General features: G+C 36.5%; 1 protein-coding gene across 1 annotated transcript; it reads left to right on the top strand.

Moving 5' to 3' along the window:
• Nucleotides 1–2158: 2158 nt before the first annotated feature.
• EIF3M (eukaryotic translation initiation factor 3 subunit M) lies at nucleotides 2159–24922 on the top strand. The gene is made up of 11 exons (XM_015066913.3): nucleotides 2159–2317; nucleotides 4804–4936; nucleotides 6100–6238; nucleotides 6520–6643; nucleotides 6804–6898; nucleotides 16899–16982; nucleotides 17956–18055; nucleotides 18661–18742; nucleotides 23158–23301; nucleotides 24205–24265; nucleotides 24726–24922. The coding sequence occupies exons 1-11, from the start codon at nucleotides 2276–2278 to the stop codon at nucleotides 24844–24846; spliced, it is 1125 nt and encodes a 374-aa protein (XP_014922399.1). The 5' UTR covers nucleotides 2159–2275; the 3' UTR covers nucleotides 24847–24922.
• Nucleotides 24923–24967: the final 45 nt, after the last annotated feature.

The following is a 24967-nucleotide window of genomic DNA, read 5'->3' as shown; positions in this document are numbered from 1 at the left end:
AATAGAGTGGTAGTTGCCAAGGGCAACTGTTCCAGCACCATTTGCTTAAAAGACTAAAATGCCTTTGCATCTTTGTCAAAAGTCAATTGACCATGTGTGAGTCTGTTTCTATGTTCTCTATTCTTTTCCTTTCATCTATTTGTCTATCTTGATGTTAATACTACACTGTCTTGATTACTCTTACCATTCTGCATTCGTATCAGCAATTCATTAGAGTTCAAGTTGCTGCTTCACATCCTTATAGCGCTTGGTATTTTCAGTTTTTTTCTTTTAACTAGCTATTGTAGTAAGTATGTAGCAGTATCTCCTCATGTTTTTAATTTGCATTGAAATTGGGTTGTTCTTTTACTTATTGATCCTCCCATCATTAAAAAAAATTAATTTTCCCTTGTTTCCTAAAAAATAACCAGCTCTGGTGGGTGGCCTCTTTGTGTTTTCTTGCATTTTCAAGTAAGAGGATAATTTGCCCCAGAATAATGGAAGGCATTGGCTTGAATTCAGGACAAAACTTTGGAGTCACCTTGAATTTCTCTTTCTCTCACACCCCACATCTGATCTGTCATTAAATCTTACCAGTTTTACCACTAAAACATTTAGAATTCAGTTTCTCACCACCACCTCACCATTTTCTCTCACTCCACTTTCTGTAATAACTTCCTAACTGGCATCACTACTTTGACCCTGGTCCAACTTACCTCAAATTGCCATACACCTGCCAGAGTGATCCTTTACAAAAAACGTTGAGTTTGCTCAAAACATCTCAAAGCCTTGTCAATTCACTAAGAGTCAAAGCCAAAATTCTTGTTATGGCCAAGGAGACCATGACCTGGCCATGGCTATTTCATTTGTTCTCTCCTCTCCTCCGAGATCCAGCCCACCTGCCTGCTTGCCCCTACCTTGCATCCCTTCCTTGCCGTTCTTATGAATGAAACGCTTTCCTGCAGGAAAGTTTCTTCATTCATACTTTGCTCATTTCCTTCAGTTCTCAATATGAATTGAGCAATTTTCTTCCATCACTCTATCTAAAAAGGCATGCACACACCTCGTTACACACACCACCCTTTTTCCCTGCTTTGTTTTTTCTTCCCCTCCCCCTTCTACTTTTACCTTGTTGGTAGTGCTAGTTAACGTGTTATAGGAATTACGTATTTAGTAATAGTTAATATATTCAGTGCTCACTATGTTTTAACTGCTTTATATATTAAGTTACTTAATCCTCACAACACCATGAGATAAGTACTTAATTGTTCTTTAATTTTTTTAATGTTTTGTTTATTTTGAGAGAGAGAGCACGAGCAGAGGCGGAGAGAGTGGGGGAGAGAGAGAATCCCAAGCAGGTTCCACACTGTCAGTGCAGAGCCTGATGCAGGGCTCTAACTCAGGAACCTGAGCTGAAATCAGAAGTCAGACGCTTAACCTATTAAGCCATCCAGGAGCCGCAGTACTTAATTGTTCTCATTTTTCCAAAAGGAATCTGAAAACACAGATGTTAAGCAATTGCCCCAAATCATACGTACGTGAAATGGTGCAGCAGGGGACTCCATCCCTAGGAATTCTACTCTGGAGGCCATGAGGTAAAATACGATGCCATCCAGGGCTGCCTTTCTAATTACTTTGAAATGTTTACGTTCTGGGCGCCCGCTGGAATGTAAGCTGCATGAGGGCGCTTCTTTTGGAAGCTACTGTTTATCCCCAGCTTAGAGAACACAGCCTGCTAGCAAGTCCCTCAATACGCTCTGAAAAGTGGGATAAATTTTAACTCGAAAAAAACTGTCGGCTCAGCAAAAAAACTTAAAACTTGAAGCCTCTTTAGGACTGCCAAGAGCCAAGTCTTGGTGGCTGGAGGGAGCAAAACGCGAGGCACCCTTCAGTGAGGTCTGGGAGACTGGCTGGCAGAGGGGAATGGCTGCAAAAGAACGACTATTTTGAGCACAGGTTTTATTGACCGAATAGATTTCAAAAAGGAGGTGCGCTAAAGCGCAAGACGGGAGTTAACGCGAAGGGTAACAAGCGACACCATCCTAGAGGTTAGAAGCAAGGGCGCCCGGACGAAGACGGCGGGAGCGTGCCTATGAAACCCGCCCCAACGCGACTGCTCCGCCCCAGAGTGCCGTGGGATTGGCCCCGTAGCCCCGCCCATCCCGGTGATCCCGCCTCACAAGATCAGCGCAGGGTAACCCGGAAGCGGTTGTGAGGCGCCTCAGCGCGCTGCAGCTCCCTTTTCCGGTCGGCGTGGTTTTGTGAGCGGAGCCATCGCGGTGCCTGGGCCTTCACCATGAGCGTCCCGGCCTTCATTGATATCAGTGAGGAAGATCAGGTGTGCTCCCGGGCCGCGACCGCCGTCAGGGTGGGGTTGGGGGAGTCCTCAAGGGTGTGAGGGGCTGAGTCAGGGCTGAGTCGGGGCTGAGCCGGGACCAGGCGGGTGGGACGCCGCCCCGTGGAGTCGCCGCGGAGCTGAGAGCCGCACATCACGTCACACACGCGAATAGGGAGGCCGTGAGGCAAGGCGCAAATTTGTGGCCTGGAGTAGCATTAGTACGCCGGCCGCCCGTTCCAGCGCTTGGCCCGAGACTTTACACCCAGCTAGCTTCCTGGTTGGCGTCGGGACTTTTCCAACCCGATTCACTTCTGACGACACTACTTTTTGACTGACTGGGAATGGTGTCTGCTTCCGCCTCCCAAATGCAGCCACATCCGGAGTGGGAGGTGGCGAATCTTTAGACAGCGTTAGCAGGACTAGGGTAAAGTAATTTTGTACTAAAGGTGAAAATGGTTTTATTATGCGATCACAGAGGCACAGGTGACCCTACTTTTATACATAGGCCGTATCTTCTTTCTTGTGCAGGAGTGAGAGTTACGAAAACTGAAAATAGAACGTCAGTTTCACCCTCACATCTGGTGAACCATCCTAATATTTAAAAATTTTCTATTTCGGGCTTGGTCTTTTGTATGCATGGCTTAATATTTCTCAGTTTTTTTCCATAACAAAAGTTAAACTTTAGTTGGTGGGAGTTAAAACATACATGAAACGTATTTTCACTAAGTTGATTTTGTAGAACTGAAAACCGTATTCTGTGAAATCGCAAGTGTTGTTTTGTATTTTTTGCTACTCCACTTAAATGGAAATTTCGTTTCCATAGAAGAAAACGCCATTACTGCCCTGAGATATCTCGTGGAATTAAGATGGGATTCCCACTCCCTCCCCCATGGTAAAAGTGCACATTCTCAGCCCTGAAGAGCGAAGAAAGGGGGAGAGGAGAAAAGACTAGGGAAGGAGTTGAGCACTTAGAAAGGAAAATGTAGAAGACCATGAAAAAAAACCGTATGTGGATATTAATGGAGTGATGTTAGCAACAAATTGGCTATTAGATTACCCATAAAAAGTATTTGATTTTAACATAGGAGGGAATTTGTAGCAGGGAACAGGAAGTTCTTGTCATTGGCCACATTTCAGTTTTAAAGTGTCATTTCTACTTAGGTTATGCTACTCTTGTAATACAACAGTTTGGCACCAGCTATTCTTTTCAGGTAGCTAATGTGATTGCTTCAGAAATTTAACTTCAAATTCTATGTTTGATTAGAGTTCAGAAATGTAGTTCAGAATTTTGTCGTTTACTTGTACTTCTCTACAGCCACTTGGAGCCGGTGAGCATGACAGATAAAAACAATAAACTGTTGATTGAATGATTCTTAGAATCTGCTTTGTATCAACAAAGCAAAAGCTGAACGAATGCTTTTTTTTTTGTATTTTTTTGGACAGTTTCCTTCATAGAAAACATGTTCCCCAGTGGTGTTTTTGTGTTCTGTGGTGACATTTGTTTCATGAAATCTTGTTTATAATAGCAACTCACAGGCGAAGTTACTATGTTGTTATCTGAAAGGGTAACACCATCAGACCTACAGATATAATGTACTTTTCTTAGGCAGCCAAACATGTTTGTGGGCTTAGAAAATGTGATACCTATATATTTATTAATGGTATTCTTTCATCTCCCTGTTTCAGTTTTTCATTTTATTATTTTAAATACCATCTACATTCATGTTTGGCTGCCATAAATACCAAGGCCTCAAAAGAACAACTTACTAAATATTAATATATATGCATTAGAATAGAAAATGTCTGAATACCTGAATGCGAAACTGTAGTTATGTTTTTTTAGGTCCAGAGGTGCTCTCTGATCCCGATATGTATTTTGCATTCTAAAAGATTAGTTATAAAGTAGATCCAGTTTGAAAAGTATTATATTCAAGACACCATTCAAAGGCATCATGCTTTTATCTTTGTGTCTCCCAAAATGCTGGTCTCAGGTTCTCAGACATTTTATTGACACATGATTACCTACTTGCCAAGGTAATGGCAAATGTCTACCTTTTTAAGATAGCTATATTATGTAGCAATAAAATTGCATTTCTTCAAAACAAGTTGAATTTTTACCAGGTCAGATTAATTCTCCTCCACATACAGCCCCCTCCTCAAAAAAGCTCCTCAAAAAAGAAGTTTTTTATGCACTGGAAGTTCAACAGCATATAGGTGATAGAGAAATTCTGAAGGTGATCCATGTGGGCCATAGTGGGTTTGTGTAGTCTCTTGGTTTTGTCGAAAATCTGTGGCTCCTGTGGGGTTGTGATGAGGCCTAAGGTGGGGGAGAGGCACTTCAGCATAATAATTTAAAGTCATCGTTAAGTATAGTATTTACATTCCCTCCTCCCGCCCCCCCCCCCCCCGAAAAAGAATGGTTTGGGATTTTGAATTTTGGCATTGCCGGTTTTATAGATGTTTATCAGTCTTACTTGATTCAATAGGCTGCTGAACTTCGAGCTTATCTGAAATCTAAAGGAGCTGAAATTTCAGAAGAGAACGCAGAAGGTGGACTTCATGTAGATTTGGCTCAGATTATTGAGGCTTGTGATGTATGTCTGAAGGAAGATGATAAAGGTTTGTTTTTAATTTTTTGTAATATTTCTTACTGATCATAAAGGATCTACTTTTAAATTTTTCTCGTAAGTTGTATTTGTTGTAGGACTGTTAAACATTGTTTGTCTTTAATCTTCTCTTTGCATATACTTTCGGTTTATTCTAAATCTGTATACTTATGAAGTAAGCTACATTGATAAAACATCTTTTTTACATCAGTTGTGTATTTTGAATGTTAGGTGCATACACTCAATACTGATAATTTCAGGGTGAACTGAAGAAAAATGAAGCTCTTCTTGCCTTTTTATAGGTTTATATTAATATCAAATCGGATAGGGGCACCTGGGTGGCTCTGTCGGTTAAGCATCCAACTTTGGCTTGGGTTATGATCTCAGGGTTTGTGAGTTCAAGCCCTGCGTGGGCTCTGTGCTGACAGCTCAAAGCCTGGAGCCTTCTTCAGATTCTGGGTCTCCCTTTCTCTCTGCCCCTCCCCCACTTGTACTCTTGTTTCTCTCTCACAAAAATAAATAAAACGTTGAAAATTTTAAATATCAAATGGGATATAATTTCAAGTAATCTAAAAGACATTTACTTAATTGGCTAGTTCCTTGTTTATTGGCATAAATGGGAAATTTTGAACGTTGGGAATTTTGTGATCTTTATTTAGTTAAGGTTTGAGATTAAACTTGGTATATAGTCAGTATCTTACACTCAAAAATCAATGACTCAGGAAGTTGACAGGTTTCATTTTTTAAATAGTTTTCTGTTTATATGTAAAAGTTTTTTTCAGTTGGGAAAGCATTCTAGCCTAAGACCTAACCAATAACTTCTAAATTATTGAATATTTTGTCAATAAAAATTGACGCCATGTATTTGACATGTAAATCAGTCTTCTACTGGTTGAAAACCAAACCTTACATAATAATTTCTTTTTTCTTTAATAAAATGTACAAATTGCTTTCTGGATGTTAGCTATATAACAGAATTGGTTTCATTTGAATTCACATATAATATATTTTTAGCATAATGCACATTATTGAACTGTTTTACAGTAGCCAGGTCCATCTTCCTAAAGTGTCTTATGTTTAATGGTCTTTGGTGTTTTAAAACACTGGAAATATATATATTTAATTAGACATGTTAAGTATGATAGCATTGCTACTGTGTTATCCATACATGTATAGATGTTGAAAGTGTGATGAACAGCGTGGTATCACTTCTCTTGATCCTGGAACCGGACAAGCAAGAAGCTCTGATTGAAAGCCTATGTGAAAAGCTGGTCAAATTTCGGGAAGGTGAACGCCCGTCTCTGAGACTGCAATTGTAAGTTAAGCACTGAAAGAGGGTTGGTTTTTCAAGGGTCTCTTTTTATGTCACTATCATTTAATGGTTGAAAGCAAGAATTCTGGAACTTGGCTGTTAGCTGTGGCTTTTATTAGTGTAACCTTGGACAAGTCATTTAACCTTCTGTGCCCCATTTCCCTCCTTGTAATGTGAAGTATTAATAGTATTTGTCTTAGATTTGTCCTGAGAGCAAATAATCTCAACTTAATCATCATAACTGCTGATCTCAAACACTGTTTTATTATTTGTTTGTTAACCAGGCTAAGCAACCTTTTCCATGGGATGGATAAGAATACTCCTGTAAGATATACAGTATATTGCAGCCTCATTAAAGTGGCAGCATCTTGTGGGGCCATCCAGTATATTCCAACTGAGCTGGATCAGGTAAGTTATTATGTGGAATACTTGTTCTGCATATATGAAGTATAGATTTAATTTATGGCTAAAGTAAATAGCAAATATGTATGTTCTGAAGTTATCTTTTAAATGGTGAAAGTATGTTCAGCTGTGTTCACTAAATTTCCTGCTTTTGTTAATCTTGTAGGTTAGAAAATGGATTTCTGATTGGAACCTCACCACTGAAAAGAAACATACCCTTTTAAGGCTCCTTTATGAGGCACTTGTGGATTGTAAGAAAAGGTACTCAGAATTGGTGTACTAACTTAAAACTTCACAGGCAATATAGCAGTTGAGGCTGTTTTTAAAAACAAGTAGGGTGATTTTGCTCTATTTTATTCTTCACAGAGTTGCTGTAAATGTATTTCTGTAAATTTCATCTACTAAGTTAAACATAACTGCAAAGTTTAAAAGTTTTTCCCGTCTTTCAGCTTTTTAAAAAGCAAAACTTGCTTTTGTTGCAAAAAATGGTACAGCTGTTCATCTGAAAGTTGTATATAACTTTAGACTAAGGTGTTTAATGATGCTTTGATGTCTTAGTATGGGGTGTAGTGCTCCCACTTCTGTTTAATGATAGTGAGGGTTTATCAAAGTTTCCACAAAGTCTCTTATATAAACAGTACTTCTGAGATCAAATTTTGCAATAGACTCTACTAAATGAGTACCTATTTAAATGGCTTCTGCAAGGTCTTGGGTTTCTAAGGCTTGTAATTCAGCCTAGCTAATTTCATGCCCAAAGTACTTATTCTATATACCCAGCTTTGGGATGCTTACCAAATGATAGGTTTGGCTCAGTTTTCAGAACTAATGTTGAAAGATAATCTTACTTTTTTGACTTAGCTTTTCAATTTCTCTTTTCACATAGTGGTTAAATACTTTTAGAAAAAGTAAACAGCCTTCCCTTTAGTTTTATTGCACAGTTTTTATACTGGCTTTTAGTGCTGGTTATTTAGTATATTACAGAGGGTAAACAAAGTTTCTCTTATGTTAAGTAATGTAAACTTTTTGCAGTTTTTGTTAAATTTAACAATATAGAAGGAAATTTTTGTTGTGAAAGTTGGGACGTCGTATAAGAGAAGCAGGGGATCTTGTATTAATAGCCTGTTTCATTCTGATCAGTGACTACTGTCTGTTATATGTTCTCACACTTATGGCAGGATTCTAGCCTGTAGTCAGTAAAATGTTAAGAGTAAGTAGTTAATAACAAACACCATTTCAAATGGAGAGAATGTTAAAAGCTGTTAGAGAAAGAGTCTTTATTTTCATTCACATTTCAAATGTGCGGGCTGTGGAGCAAGACTACTAGGATTCAAGTCTTGGCTTTTCTACTTGTATGATTCTAAATAAATTACTTAATATCTCTGTACCTCAGTTTCCAATTTCAAAGTGGAAATAGTAGAAGTACTTAACGTCTCGTGGGGTTGCTGAAAAGATAATATCTAAAGTGCTCATTGAGACAACACTCATTAAAAGTTGGATATTATTCTTCTCTCCTTTTCCTTTTTCAAGCTCACCTTTAAGAAGGTAGTCTTTTTTCTGGTAGAGTAATTTAAAATGATGAGTGTTAACAGTTTCCCTCTGAATTTCTAGCGCTTATCAGAGATGATGACTACTCACTGGATGATTTCTCTGATTGCTGTTCAGAAGGTCTTTAGTCTGTTATATGTAGAAGGGAAGTGACTAAGGTTCTAAGGAATTCCAAACTTAATTTTCAGAGACATTGAAATAGGACATATACACTCTACTAGACTTGTCCCAGTGTTAACATACTAGAGAATACCTGCAGCATTTGTCAGAGATGATCATTCTTTCCTTTTGAAACACTGTCTTCAGTTGGTTTTTGAGGCTTCCTTCCTTCTTCCTCCCCGCTCTTTATTGAAGTGTAGGTGACATACCATATATTAATTTCAGGTGTACAACATAGTGATTCTACATTTATCTACAAGGGGCTCCTGTCTCTTGATTCTTCTCTTCGTTCACAACTTGTTTATGGGTTCCTTCTTCTCTAAACATTAGGATAACTTATTCCTGGGACTTTTTCTTTTCAGTTACATTCATTCCCTGTGCATGTTGTTTCTGATTTTGCTGTGATTTGGGGGGAGGGAGGCTGAGTACCAAATGTATTTTGAGTGAAACAGTTTTTGTGTTGCTAGGTTGTTAACATTCAGAGCAAGGCATTTCACAACCCTGGCCTCACCTACTAATATGCTAGTGGTGTCTCCTAGTCCTTAGAACAGCTGTAGTAGCTCCCATGCACTTGCAAATGCTTTGGAGGGCACCTGGTGGAGAAAGCAGCTGTGGCCTGAGTGCTCTCATTCAGTTGCATGCCTTTATTTTTATTTTTTTTTAAGTTTGTTTATCCTGAGAGAGAGAATGTGGGGATGGGGCAGAGAGAGAGAGGGAGAGAGAGAATCCCAAGCGGGCTCTTTGCCTTCAGCGCAGAGCCTGATGCGGGGCTCAATCCCACACGATGAGATCATGACCTGAGCTGAAATCAGGAGCTGGATGCCTAACCAACTGAGCAGCCCAGGTGCCTGTACATGCCTTTAAATACTGTATATATACTGGTGATTTTCACATTTATCTCCTCTATTTCTTCTCTGAACTCCAGATATCTATTCCTGTTAACAGCTTCATTTAGATACCGAAAAGACATCTCAAACAACATCTGCAAAAGTGAGCTATTGATTTTTCTTTCTAAATCTGTTTTTATTTTCTCCAACTCAGGAAATGCCATTTCTGTACTTCCAGTTAATCAAAACACAAAGCTGGAATTTCTTCATGATTCTTCTTTTTGTCTTATACTCCATATCTGATCCAATATCAAATCCTGTCAGCCCTGATAAATCTAAAGTCAGACCCACTTCTCACTACTTCCACTGTTACCTTATGGTCCAAGCTACCATTATTTCTTACTTAGATTATTGAAGTAGTCTCTCAAATGGTCTCTGTTTGGGGTCTTGTCCCCCTACAGCCTTTTCTTAATACAGCTGCCAGAAAGTTTTGTTTAAAAAAAAAAATTTTTTTTTTAATGTTTATTTATTTTTGAGAGAGAGAGACACACACACACACACACACAGTGCAAATAGGGGAGGGCCAGAGAGAGAGGGAGACACAGAGTCAGAAGCAGGCTCCAGGCTCTGTGCTGTCAGTACACAGCCCGATGCGGGGCTCAAACCCACAAACCACGAGATCATGACCTGAGCTGAAGTCTGACGCTCAACTGACTGAGTCACCCAGGCGCCCCTCATTTACTTTCTAAATTAGTCTTTATGTTCCTGAGACATTTTGAAGTGTAATCTTTTTATTTTCTCCAGTCTGTAACCATGATTTTGTGAAACACAACTTCCAGCACATTTTCTTCAGGATACATTACAAAATTCATAGGCATGCAAAACCTTTCTGACCTGGGCTCCTATCTACTGAGGTAATTTGGGGCTGGTGGCATGCTATTTTTGTATGGTGCATTGACATACAAAAACTATGTTTTGTTGATATGGATATTCCCTCCTTGCATTTCCCCCCAACACAGCCTTCTTGGTTATCACACCCGAGACCTAGTGAACCTGTGTCAACTGCAGAAGCACCTTTCTCTTTCGTAGTCTGGACCAGGGGCTGGCACCTTTTTTTTTATGGTCCCCAAGCTAAAAATGGTTTTTATAGTTTTAAAATGGTTAAGAAAGAAAACCAAAGGGAGAATAATATTTTATAACATATTAACATTATACAAAATTCAAATGTCAGTGTCCATAAAATTTTAATGGAACATAGCCATATTTACTCATTTACATATTTCTACAGCTGCTTTTGCCAAGACTTGAGTAGTTGCAGCAGAGACCATATAGCCTACAAAACCTAAAATATTTACTGTCTGTCCTTTCACAGAAAGTTTGCCTGCCCTTGGTCTAGACCTATACTCCACTTTGTTTCTCTGCCTAAAACACTATTGTCATGTTTAGGTTAGGTGCCTTTCTTCTACAGCACCCTCTACTTTTATCATGGCATGTAACACCCTTTGTTGAAAGGTTTGTGAGGTTGTATACTCACTGAAGGCTAGGAACCTTATTTGTCAACCATTGTGTATTCCCCAGGTGTTTGGCGCATTATGGGCATTGGATGGATAATTAGTACTCACCCTAAGGAAGGACAAGAGGATGGCCATTTTATTTAAACACAAAGTTTCCGTCACACTGTTCTTTTAAATTTTAAGATTTGGGTTTTGCCCAATACACGTAAAATGTAATTTTTTTTTCCTGCTTCTGAATTAGAATTCTGAGATTCACCTTGCCCTTTTATTTATATTGGTGGTTGATGAGTGCAAATCGTGTAACATTTTTTGAGTCCTTATATGTCAGATACTATGTACTTTAAATGGGTTATTTTATCTGATATTTGTAAAGTTAGATTTCTTTAGCTGGTAAGATATATTAGATTGAAGTATACTGTGACTACTAAAACTGGAAAATGAAATGCACATGTGCTTATAGAGTGTCACAAAATAATGAATGAGTAAAATGCAATTTTTCTTTAAAATTTTCTTTGAATTCTTACAGTTCTTTCACTATATTTAAGATGCTGGTTACCATTTAACTACTTTTATATTTACATTTGTATGATTTAATAAACCTTAGGTTTGTAGGAAGTTTTAAAATGCCATTTAACTTTCAAAAAAATAAAAATACCATTTAACTTTTTAAAATAAATGATACAGCTCCTACTGATTGTACCCAAGTTGAATCCAGATGTGTGGAAGTGTTTTTAGGAAACAAAAAAAAATGACTTTTCCCAATTAGCTTTCTATAACTGTCTGAAAATTCATCGGTTTAAAGGAAGAAATGAAGGGTGAAGATAAACATTTTCCAAGACTTTAAATTGAATGAATGCATTTTGTGCTTTTCACTGCAGTTAAAATTGCACAGTTTTAGGGATAATTTAACTGGAAGACTATTTTTAGTAAAGTTACTTGAATATATGGTGTTGGCTCTACTACAGCTATGCTTTCCTAACGGTTTTTAGGGCACAAAACTTTTTTTCCACCTAGGGACTTTATACTGTACTTGGTCTTCCCTTTGCCTGGAAAATTATCTAACCCTCCACCTCCAGCACTTTTCATGGCCAATTATTTTATATCCTTTAGATTTTAGCTTCTGTATCAATCCTTCAGAGAGAGACTTTCCCTGTGTACTTTCCTGTCTGTGCTGTGTTGTTACTTTTACATCGCCATTTATTTCCTTCATAGCACGTGTGTGTGTGTGTGTGTGTGTGTGTGTGTGTTCTATCAATTTATATTTTTTTCATCATGGTAAGTATACTCTTTAATCCTCACCCCCTATTTTCACCCATCCTTCTACCCACCTCCCCTCTGGTAATCATCAGTTTGTTTGTAGTTAAGAGTCTGTTTCTTGGTTTCTCTCTCTCTTTCCCTTTGCTCATTTGTTTCTTAAATTCTGCATGTACATAAGATCATATGGTATTTGTCTTTCTCTGACTTATTTTACATAGTATTATTATACTCTAGCTCTATCCATGTCATTGCAGATGGCAAGATTTCATTCTTTTTTATGGCTGAATAATGTTCGATTGTGTGTGTATTATTTATATAACACACAATCGAACAGTATTCTATTATATACACATATGTATATGTAATATATCATACACACACATGCATACACATATATCTTCTTTATCCATTCATCAGTTGATGGACACGGGCGGCTTCCATAGTTTGTCTGTTGTAAATAATGCTGCTATAAATATACAGGTGCATGTATCCTTTGAATTAATGTTTTTGTATTCTTTGGGTAGATACCCAGTAGTGCGATTGCTAGAACATAGGGTAGTTCTCTTTTTAACCTCTTGAGGAACCTCCATACCGTTTTTCCATAGTGGCTGCACCAAGTTTGCATTCCCGTCAGCAGTGCACAAGGGTTCTTTTTTCTCCACATCCTCGCCAACACTTGTTTTTTGGCTTTTTATTTTAGCCATTCTGATGGGTATGAGGTAACATTTCATTGTAGTTTTGATTTGCATTTCCCTGATGATGTATGATACTGAGCATGTGTTGGTTGCCATCTGTATGTCTTCTTTGGAGAAAGCTTTTACCATTTTTTAATGGGATTATTTGTTTTTTGGGTTGTCGAGTTGTATCAGTTCTTTATATGTTTTGGATACTAACCATTTAAAAGATATGTCATTTGCAAGTATCTTCTCCCATTCCATAGGTTGTCTTTTCATTTTGTTGATTGTTTCTTTTGCTGTAAGAAGCTTTTTATTTTGATGTAGTCCCATCAGTTTATTTTTGTTTTTATTTCTCTTGCCTCAGGAGACATATCTTAAAAAATGTTGCTACAGTCACTGTCAGAAATTCCTTCCAGCGGTCCCCTCTAGTATTAGGGTTTCAGGTCTCACATTTAGACTTTTAATCCAGTTTGAGTTTATTTTTGTGTATGGTTTTAAGAAAGTGGTCCAGTTTCATTCTTTTGCATGTAGCTCTTTTCCACAACACCATTTGTTGAAGAGACTGTCTTCTTCCCTATTGGTTATTCTTTACTCCTTTGTTGAAGATTAATTGACCATATAATTGTGGGTTTATTTGTCAGTTTCTGTTTCCATTGATCTATGTGTCTATGCCAGTACCATACGGTTTTATTTTTTTATCATTTTTTCCCAATACCATACTGTTTTAATTCTTACCACCTTGTAATATAACTTGAAATCTGGAATTGTGATACTTCTAGTTTCCTTTTAAAGATTGCTTTGGTTACTCAGGGATTTTGTGGTTCCATACAAATTGTAGAATTGTTCTAGTTCTGTAAAAAAAATTTTTTTCTGTAAAAAATGTTAGTATTTTGATAGGGATTACATTAAATGTGGGGATTGGTTTGGGTTGTATACATTTTAACAGTGTTTGTTCTTCTAACCCATGAGCATGTAATGTCTTTTCTATATCTTTGCATCATCTTGAATTTCTTTGTCAGTGTTTTATAGTTTTCAGAATACAGATTTTTCACCTAATTTTATTCCTAAATATTTTAGTGTTTTTTGTATGATTGTAAATTGTTTTCTTAATTTCTCTTTCTGCTGCATCATTATTAGTATATATGAAAGCAACAGATATCTGTTCATTGATTTTGTTTCCTGTGGCTTTCCTGAATTTATTTATCCATCTGATAGTTTTTTCAGAGTCTTGTGTTTTCTATATATAGTGTCTGTCACCTGCAAATTAGTTTTATTCCTTCCTTACCAATTTGGATCCCTTTTATTTTTTATGTTGTCTGATTACTGTGGCTAGGGCTTCTAGTACTATGTTGAATAAAAGTGGTGAGAGTGGACATCCTTGTCTTGTTCCTGGCCTTAAGGGAAAATCTCTCCGTTTAAGTATGATGTTGGCTGTGGATTTTTCATATGAGGCCTTGATTATGTTGAGTTACGTTCCCTCTGGATCTGCTTTGCAGAGGGTTTTCATGATGAATGAATGTTGTATTTTGTTAAATGCTTTTTCTGCATCTGTTGAAATGATCATATGGTCCTTATCTTTTCTCTTATTGATGTGATGTATCAGATTGATTTGCAAATATGAACCACCCTTGCATTTCTGGAATGAATCCCACTTGATCACGGAGTATGAGTTTTTTGTTTGTTTATTTTGAGAAAGAGCATGTGCATGCATGCACACGTGACCAGGGGAGGGGCAGAGAGAGGAGTGAGAAGCTCAAGCAAGGTCTGCACTGTCAGCATAGAGCCCTGTGTGGGGCTCAATCTCACGACTGTGAAATCATGACCTGCACTGAAATCAAGAGTCAGGCACTTAACTGAGCCACCCAGGCACCCCCGGAGTGTGATTTTTTTTTTTAAATGTATTGTTGGATTCAGTTTGCTAATACTTTGTTGAGGATTTTTGCATCTATAGTCATGAGCAATATTGGCCTGTAGTTTTCTTTTTTGTATATGTGATGTCTTTATTGGTTTTGGTATCAAGCCCATAGAATAAATTTGGAAGTTTTCCTTTTCTATTTTTTGGAATAGCTTGAGAAGAATAGGTATTAATACTTCTTTAAATGTTCAGTAGAATTCACCTGGGCCTGGATTTTTTGGTTTTTTGGGAGTTTTAAAATTACTGGTTCAGTTTCATTTATGGTGATTGGTCTTGTTCAAATTTTGTTTAGTTTTGGTAGGTTATATGTTTCTAGGAATTTATCCATTTCTTCAGTTATTCAATTTGTTGGCATGCAGGTTTTTATACTATTCTGTTACAGTTGTTTATTTCTGTGGTGTTGGTTGCTATTTCTCCTCTTAGTGATTTTGTTTGGATCCTCTCTTTTTTTTTAATGTGTCTTGCTAGATGTTTATCAATTTTGTTGATCTTTTCTGAGAACCAACTCCTGGTTTCGTTGATCTGTTTTTTTAGTTTCTGTATCTTTTTTTTTTTTTAAGTTTATTTATTTATTTTGAGAGAGCAAGTAGGGGAGGGGCAGAGAAAGGGAGAGAGAGAATCACAAGCAGGCTCCATGCTGTCTGTGCAGAGCCTGATGTGGGGCTTGAACTCGTGAACCGTGAGATCATGACCTGAGCCAAAATCAAGAGTTGGATGCTTAGTCTGAGCCCACCAGGTGCCCCTATATCATTTATTTCTGCTCTGATCTTTATTATTTCCTTCCTTTTGCTGGGTGTGGGTTTTATTCTTTTTCTAGCTCCTTTAGTTATAAAATTAGCTTGTTTGAAATTTTTCTTGCTTTTGAGGTGGTAGGTCTGTTTTACTGTAAACTTCTCTCTAAAACCACTTTTTCTGTATCCCAGAGATTTTGGACTGTTGTGTTTTCATTTTCGATTGTTTCCATGTAATTTTTGATTTCTTTGATTTCTTGGTTGACCGATTCATTGTTTAGTAGCATGTTATTTAGCCTCTATGTATTTGTGCTCTTCCCAGATTTTTTCTTATGGTTGATTTCTAGTTTCACAGTGTTGTGGTCAGAAAAAAATGCATGGTATGGCTTCGACTTCTTTTTAATTTAATTTGTTGAGACTTGTTTTGTGGTCTATTCTGTGATCTATTCTGGAGAATGTTTTGTGTGCACTTGAAAAGAATGTGTATTCTGCTGTTTTAGGATGGAATGTTCTGAATATGTCTGTTAAATCCATCTGGTCCAGTGTGTCATTCAAAGCCACTGTGTCCTTGTTGGTTTTCTGTTTGGATGATCTTTTCCTCGATGTAAGTGCAGTGTTGAAGTCCCCTGCTATCATTATTATTGTATTACTATCGATTCTTTCTTTTATGTTTGTTATTAATGGTTTCATATATTTGGTTACTCCCATGTTGGGTGCATACATATTAATAATTATTATATCCTCTTGGAGTGTCCCATTTATGATTATGTAGTGTCCTTTGTGTCTTGTACAGTCTTTGTTTTTATTTTTTTTTAATGTTTATTTATTTATTTATTTAGAGAGAGAGAGACAGAGCGTGAGCAGGGGAGGGGCAGAGAGAGAGGGAAACAGAATCCGAAGCAGGCTCCAGGCTCTGAGCTGTCAGCACAGAGTCTGACGTGGGGCTCGAACTCACAAACCATGAGATCATGACCTGAGCCGTAGTCGGACGTTCAGCTGACTGAGCCACCCAGGCGCCCCCAGTCTTTGTTTTTAAAGAGTTCTGTCTGATGCTACCTTGGCTTTCTCTTGACATCCATTTGCATGTTAAAGGTTTTTCCATCCCCTTTCAGTCTGCAAGCCCTTGTGATCTGAAATGAGTCTCTTATAGGCAGCACATAGATGGGTCCTGTTTTGTTTGTTTTTTTAATCCACTGTGTCACCTTGTGTCTTTTGATTGGCTTGTTTAGTCCATTTACATTCAAAGTAATTATTGACGAATATGTATTTATTGCCAATTTGTTATTTTCTGGTGGTTTCTACAGATTTTCTCTGGTCCTTGTTCTTTCATGGTTTGTTGGCTTTCTTTAGTGATCTACTTGGATTCCTTTTTCTTTACTCTTTGTGTATCTGTTACTGTTTCTTTGTTGTTCGTTTGTTTTGTGGTTACCATCATGGCACTTGTAATTTTTCCTTAGTTTTTGGTCTTTCCTACTAGAAGGAAAGTTGCATGATTTTTCCCATAGAGAGAGGGACCATGTCTCTGGGGCACCATTGTATTTATCATCAGCATAGTACTTGGCACATAGTAAATATTTTTGAGTGAATGGATGACAGTAAGATATTCTGAAATTCCTAAAGCAGTATTTCTTTTTAGTGATGCTGCTTCAAAAGTCATGGTGGAATTGCTGGGAAGTTACACAGAGGACAACGCTTCCCAGGCTCGAGTTGATGCCCACAGGTAATGTTAAACACATTCTGATGGGGGCTGCCTGGAGCTTGGAGGTTGAGCATCCGTGTTTCTCATACAGCAGAAATCATGTTTGCATCTCTCAGCGATCCAGAGCCATTTGGTACTGTGTGCTCTGTGGTGATTCCACCAGAGCTACCAAAATTCATGGTTTGGTATTGGAATAACCATAGATCGCATGTGGAATAGCCACATGGTATTTTCTGTTTAGGGTATGGCTGGTATGGGTGTCATCACCCCAACCTGAGAAGTAGAATTTAATCTAAGGTTTACCTTAATATTAAGGTCTGTAGATGAGGAAAAGTTGGTGGCTTGCTAAAAGTTAGCCCATTGCTAATGAGAATAAGGGCTTCAAACAATCCTAGGTCTATTTAGTAGCAATAATAGAATCAGTTTCTTAAATCTAGAAAACGGAAATAGCTTCTTTATAGGTTGTGGCTTCACAGGGATCTGTGCATGATAGGTATTGCTAGAAAGTATAGTTTGTGGATGAGATCTCTAACTGAGGTTAAGACTGCCTACATTCAAATACTCCATCTCTTAATGAGTACTTATTGGGTAAGTTCTTTCTGAGCCTGTTTCATCATTGATAAAATGGGCATGATAATACTGTCTGCCGGGGTATTGCGAGGATCAAGTGAGGTAATGCATGTAAAGCACTTAACTCAGTGTCTGGCACATGGTAAGATGCCACTGCTGTTTTGCTTACTCTTTGATTACTTTGGCCATGCTTTCTCTCCAGCTACATTTTTGTCTGCAACTACTTTATTATTTTATTTTGTTAAAACAGATATACCTGACAAATAGATTTATTGGCCGGTTTTAATCCCAATCCGGTAACTTTTTTATGCTGTGTATATATTGAACTCTTAGATATTTTACTGAATTAAATATATTTTGCAGTCTGTTGGAAAAAAGTTCCTGAATCTCAGGACTGAGCTTGTATTTTTGTTTTATAATTAAGGTGTATTGTACGAGCATTGAAAGATCCAAATGCATTTCTTTTTGACCATCTTCTCACTTTAAAACCAGTCAAATTTTTGGAAGGCGAGCTTATTCATGATGTAAGTACTTTAATATGGAAAATATTCTTTTCTAAATGTAACATACTAAAGCGGAGCTCTTTTTCCTTGTATTCATGAGCATGACTGTTAGATCTGGGAAGACAATGGTTTATTCTTTTTATATGAGGAACAGAATGAAATTTAGGACCAGCCTTTTTTTCCAGTCACTGAATGTACCTGTTCTTTCTCCCTTTCCTTCATCTCCTTACTTGCCTGACTGTTATGAACTTAAATAATACAAATTTCTTCTTGTATGTGGTGTCAGCCAGCCCCAGTTAGGAGCATAAATCTGATATTTAAAAACACATGAACACACTTTTCAAGTACAAGTATAAATAAAGACATTTTGGGTTAGTTTCCATTTATACTATGCCTTTACTACTCAGGGTAAATCACTTCGAGCTCACTGAATTTACTGATTCTTTCATCTAAGTGTGTCTTAATGAAAGCAAATGGTTTAAATGGTAATTTTATCAAATAGATTGATATTTCTGCACTAAAAGAAGCATAGAGAGTTTTATTGCTGAGATTTAGTGCCTTAAAAATATCTTGAGTATAAATCTTGATTCTGTATTGAATATTATATCTTTATTTTCTGTCTGTAGCTTTTAACCATTTTTGTGAGTGCTAAGTTGGCATCGTATGTCAAGTTTTATCAGAATAATAAAGACTTCATTGATTCACTTGGTAAGTTTTGGAGTTTATTCTTGGGAAGGGTATAAAGAAAAATGGGAACATGCTGTTCTTGAGCTCACATATACGGTGAGATCCAGCAGATACGACTGTGGCCTTTTGTATAGATTATCCTAACCATGTATGATAGAACAACAACAAACCTAGGTGGACAGTTTAAAAGATTACTCAGAATGAATTGGGAATTGGAAACCAAGGAGGTGTAAAGGGTAGCATTTGTGGTGGAAAGAACATGAAACTAGGAATCAGAGAACCTGGGCCTTTTTTTCTCTCCATAAGAACTTCTTGGACTTTTAGGCCTTTCTTCTAGATCTACTAGACCAGCCTGCTTTGAGATAAAGTTCTAGCAAGAAGCAGGTGCTTAGAGGAGATTCAAATAGAAGTAGTTCCATTGATATATGTGTTTGTAAATGGTGGATGGGGATGGAGCAGAAAAGCAACTTCAGGGATCACCATTAGTTTGATCATAATGGCAACTTTTAGATGTACTCATTTTAATAGCTCACAAAATTTTTATGACTAAAGCTGCTTTATTTAAAATCAAATTATTTGTTTGTAAATGACCTTTTATTCCTTACATTTTGGGGCTTTTTTAAAAAGAAGCCATAGTTACATAATTGAAGCAAATGGGATTTTCCCCCCGTCTAATATATTGTATGCTTGGTGCACACCCACCCCACCCATTAACAAATTCTAGAAGTGTATGGTATTGTTAGGCAGATCTAAGTGAAGCTGTAGATGGAATTGGAAATGAAGTTACATGATGGGAGAAACTTTCTTAACTACAGCTTGTTGAAGACAGCATAGTCTTAGCTTTATATGATTTTAATCTTTGAGTTTTCTTTCTAGATAATCAGAGCTTAGTGTTTGTTAAGTTGAATTTAATCTTACCCTTACTGAGCAAATTCTATATACATTCAGTATTTTATTTCCTTCTGGAGCATGATTTTAACATACTAAAATTCAAAGAGAAAAATTAGAAAATCTGTAGTTGAACAGATTTAAATTGTTTTAAAACGGCCATTTTTTGGAGAGTGAAGTCAACTATGAAACTAAGGTACTTTGTTTTTCTACTAGGCAATAATCAGAATACTTTAGAGGTTGGTTATAGTTTCCATGTTAATATTGAATTGTTAGTCTCCTAGTTTGGGACATAGATGAAAAATACATTTATAATTTATTTTGATTATATTATTAGTCCTCAATTTGGTAATCATTAATTTCTATCCCTTGTACATTTTTCTGCAGTCATTGGAATTGGGGAAGATTGAATTATTCTGAACATAATAAGGCATTTGAAATACACCAAGATAAAGTAGATGCAAGTGTGTTTGTGTAGAATGCTTTGCCAGGTGCACTAGACCCAGAAAACCACATTCTGTCCCAGTTAATTTGTTTTGTGGCATGAAGCTATGTGATGGAATGTTAATGTCAGCAACCTCTTTATTTACGCACCAAGGGAAAAGGAGTAGTAATTAACACTTTGACACTCCCCCATTGATGTGTAATTGACTGTTTCATAGGAGCACTGGTTCATAAGCTATTGCATGCATTAAAATTACGTTTTCTATATTGCAGCATTTTAAGACAAGGGTCAGTGACAATGCAGAAATTGCTCAATGATGCACATTTTTTTATTACTGCATTAAGGTTTTGACATATTAGTAATGAATAAATGTTTCCATAAAATTAGATTTTTTTATAACTTTAAAATTGAAATATGACACAGAACACTGTGACTTCCTCTTCAAAGGTAATGTTCTAGTTTCATGAAACAAAGCACAGCTTTCTACAAGTCTTTAACTCATACTTCACTGGCTTAATAGTTTTGATTTTGAGAACAAGAGTTCTAATGGCTTTAAGTTTGGGTCTTGTTTTAAAGTATCATCAATTTGATATGTTTTTAAATGCCAGTTTCCACGTGTAAGACAGATCAGGTTTTACATAATTCACTCTAGAAATAATCTTCATTTATCTGATAAATTTTTAAATATATGGCAAGCTTGTAACTACACAGAGGGTAGTAGAAAAGAGTTATTTATATGTATATTTATGTCAGAAAAGATTTTAGAAACTTTAGGAGTATCTATCATTTTATACTAAAAGAGAACTGTGTGTACCCAGAGAACTGGGAATGTTAAAGAATTTTCTTGTACTTGAAAATATTTAGTAGTAGTTCTCTGTGATAGGAAGAACATAGAGTAACATTTCTAATTTATGGTGCCAACTCGAAATCAAATTCTCCATTTTGCCGTTAGTTTCTTGAACATGTATGCAAATTAGCGATCTTTTGTTAGAAATTTGTAAAAGATACTTTAGGCAAAACATCTTATTAAATGTGTGTATTTTTGGTTTTACATGTATTACTAACATTTATTGCAACTCAGAGTCTGGTTACGAATATCTGGATTCTACAGGTGGCATCAGTTTATCAAAAACACTTTGTTTTATTAACACTGACAACTTGGGCCAACAGTAAGCATTATCTTATGTCAACTGAATTGCCCTAACATGTCTACATGTAATCTGGTGTTATACAGTTGCTACCTTCTTGCTTCAGAAACTTAATCAGCATCTAATTTGCATTTGTTAATTAGGGTTAATGTGCACTAATTGATTTTTTGATGCTTGTAGATTTCCATTAAACCCGGTTAGCAATACTTACTTGGATACCTCATTCATTTGAGTTATGATCATGTTTTTGTTGAATCTGTGCCAAATAGAAAGCCTGCATCATAATTACAGCTAATTAACAGACGATTATGTCCTATATTAATGGGCTTCCCTTGTCTTCTGCTAATATATGTTATAAATTTCAAGTTTATTTATGGAGTGCTTAGAACTTTTATAACAATAGAAACTTGAGGCTCTTAATTATTAGAGGGTACATGATTGATCATTTGCTCAGTTTACATTATTTGAAATTTTAGAGAAAAGGAATGTGTAATTTTAGATTAATTTAGGAAGCTTGTTTTATATAATTAATAAATTAGCATCAAATCAGGAAAGTAGGATATTGTGTTATAATTCTGCTTTTTCCACTTAGGAGCAGGTAATAATTGGAATATTCAGGATTTGTAAATATTTATTTGCTTATTAGTTGTTTATGTTATAAGCGGATGTATTTTTTAAGCCTAGTACTGTCACTTTGACTACACGTCAGTCATTTAATCTCTTCGCTCTTCACATTTTCTTGTTTTTTAAAGTGAAAGCATCAGGACTAGGTAATTTGTTAAGTTTCCTTTTGGGTTTAGCAGTTGTTTGTGATCTGAATAATTGTAACAGCAGGTTTCATTAGAAGTTATAAGGCAGAATTTGAATTATTTGTAGTTTTCTACTTCAAGTATCCTTGTTAATGGTACTGTTCCATTTCATCTAGTACTAATCAGTGTAGCCTGTAATTGTTTTTGTTTTTTTTTAATGTTTTTATTTATTTTTGAGACAGAGGCAGAGCATGAGCAGGGGAGGGGCAGAGAGAGAGGAAGACACAGAATCTGAAGCAGGCTCCAGGCTCTGCGCTATCAGCACAGAGCCCGACGCGGGGCTCGAACTCACAGACTGTGAGATCATGACCTGAGCCAAAGCCGGACGCTTAACCGACTGAGCCACCCAGGCGCCCCAGCCTGTAATTGTTAAATGATAAACACACTTTTGCAGTTTTGACTTAAGTGTTAAATCCAAAGTGACCTAAAGGGAAATGGAATGTTTTTGTAACTGAGTGTATATGAAAATATTTTAAGGCTTCATGTTTACAAAAACTAGATAAGGAATCCTGTGTTTAAATAGAGAACAAAGAATAAAAAGTTTAAGTAAAAATGTTCTTATGAAATGAACTTTGTACATTTTATCTCCTAAAATGTATAACTAAAACGTGTAAAATGTGCAGAACTTTAAGGGCTTAAAAAATACCATTTTATAGCCCATTCTTTTTTTTTTAATGTTTATTTTATTCTTGAGAGAGAAAAGACAGAGCATGAGCGGGGCAGGGGCAGAGAGAGAAGGAGATACAGAATCCTAAGCAGCTCCAGGCTGTCAGCACAGAGCCCAACGCAGGGCTCGAACTCATGAGCCGTGAGATCATGACCTGGCCAAAGTCAGGTGCTTAACCGACTGAGCCACTCAGGTGCCCCTGTAGCCCATAACTTTGTTCCTATCCAAAGTTCTTAATTTTGAACCTATCACCTGTGGCAGTGTAGTAGTAAAGAAATGTGGTTCTAGAAAAATAATTGTAATATTCCACAATTTATTTATGGGGTCAGTTTATGGTTTGCAGATATAAGCAGCTTTGTCAGAATTACTCTGTAAGTGCTCTAACAGTGACTTCCACAAGAGTTTGACACAATAGTTGTGATTCTTCAGATCTTTAACTATTGTGGATATTCATCAGGCTTTACCCCTGTGTTATTCAGGTCTATTACATGAACAGAATATGGCAAAAATGAGACTGCTTACTTTTATGGGAATGGCAGTGGAAAATAAAGAAATTTCTTTTGATACAATGCAGCAAGAACTTCAGATTGGAGCTGATGATGTTGAAGCATTTGTTATTGATGGTAAGGCAGAACATTTTCATTTTTTTCCTAGAATTTCTCTTCTACCTTGCCGAATAGAAGAGTTTGTATCTTGAAACTGAGTCATATGCTAACAAAGCTAGAGTCTCTTACAGCAGATGTGTATGTTTAGTACATTTGCAGACTATTTTTGCAGCAGGGTGAAAATTCACTGGAAATACAAATTGCTATGTGATTTTTGGTGTTCTGTCCCTTGAAATCATACAGAATAAAGGCCTTTAGGCAGTATTGTACAGTGGTTAAGAGCCTAGATTTTAAGTATCAGACCTAGTTTGAGGGCCAAGTCTTCTTCTGTGAAACAGAAAAGTAGGAGTTACTACGTAGTTGTGAGGATTAAATGAATGAATGCAGGTAAAGCACTTAGCCCAATGCTTGGCACATATTAAATGATCTGTAAATATTGATCATTATGTTTTTGACAAATGGCCAGAAATAATTGCATTATAAAGTGATTGTTAGAAATTTCTTTCTGGGCTTTTTAAATTTGAAAGTTAGGGGAATTGTATGGTCAGGATTAATAAAACGTACAGAAGTGTTGACATGGTTTCTTTTTAATGCTCTAAGTCTCAAATGGTCCAAAAAGAATATTAGGTAGGAAATTAGTATTCTCCCCCATATGTGATTGTAGGGGAGAACACTTAGAATTTGTAATAAAAACTGTACGTGATATTCAGTGTAGATTTGCCTGCCCAGCAACCATAGGACAAATGCATGACCTTCCTCTTGGTTCCATCACATTGCTGTGCTTGTTATTAGATTGAAAGAGTCACTTTGTAAAATATTTGAAAATTGTAAGGTTTTATTGTGGTTTACTTAGTTTTATATCTTAGCTGTTTTTCTTGGGAATTTTCCATATAACATATCATGTAAACCATCTTTTTTCAGCGGTAAGAACTAAAATGGTTTACTGCAAAATTGATCAGACCCAGAGGAAAGTAGTTGTGAGGTAAGACACTTAAGATTTTGCAGCATTTTGTGGAACAATTTAGTTTGTTCTGATTATTTCAACTTAAATGTTTAGAGAATGAAGGTGGTGTTCTTACCAGTTGACTGTAGTTAAATAGTTGCTATTTATCATAATTTTATTAAAGTTCAGACTGAATGTGATTAGCTTATTTAATGAAAGAGTCCTATTTTCCAGCACATTTCATTTAATGGCTCAGCATTGGCTAGAATACTAATGACTTTTGTGTCTGGTGTAGTAGTTCAGGAAAATAGAACGTTTAGCATCAATATGGTAAAGATTTTTAAAAAATAATTTAGAAGCGTAAGAGAATTAGAAGCTTATGTCTTTTATGTATATTTAACCTTGTTTTTGGCTAGATACAAGTGTGTAGTATTGTAAAAGAATGCCAGAAGGATAAAAGATTGACTAACAACATTGTTTTTAATTTTTCAATTTTTAGTCACAGTACACATCGGACATTTGGAAAACAGCAGTGGCAACAACTGTATGACACACTTAATGCCTGGAAACAAAACTTGAACAAAGTGAAAAACAGCCTTTTGAGTCTTTCTGATACATGAATTTTTATGCTATATAGAAAATTTTGTTCTTTTTGGAAAAAATCCAAATCATAGTAAAACATAAACTTCAATTTGACTACAGTCTGGACATTTATTGTCTTAAAAGAAATGTAAAAAGTCA

This window comes from Acinonyx jubatus, chromosome D1, assembly GCF_027475565.1.
Source record: "Acinonyx jubatus isolate Ajub_Pintada_27869175 chromosome D1, VMU_Ajub_asm_v1.0, whole genome shotgun sequence".
In the NCBI taxonomy this organism is placed as follows: Eukaryota; Metazoa; Chordata; class Mammalia; order Carnivora; family Felidae; genus Acinonyx; species Acinonyx jubatus.
Note: the sequence above shows the minus strand (reverse complement) of the source record. Positions and strands in the feature narration are given on the sequence as shown.

What these genes read in the sequence shown, in the direction of transcription:
- EIF3M (XM_015066913.3), top strand. Translation starts at nt 2,276, where the DNA reads ATGAGCGTCCCGGCCTTCATTGATATCAGTGAGGAAGATCAG. An exon ending in TTCCAACTGAGCTGGATCAG is followed by an intron (nt 6,644 to 6,803) that starts GTAAGTTATTAT and finishes TTAATCTTGTAG; the next exon opens with GTTAGAAAATGGATTTCTGA. An exon ending in AAGGCGAGCTTATTCATGAT is followed by an intron (nt 18,056 to 18,660) that starts GTAAGTACTTTA and finishes TTCTGTCTGTAG; the next exon opens with CTTTTAACCATTTTTGTGAG.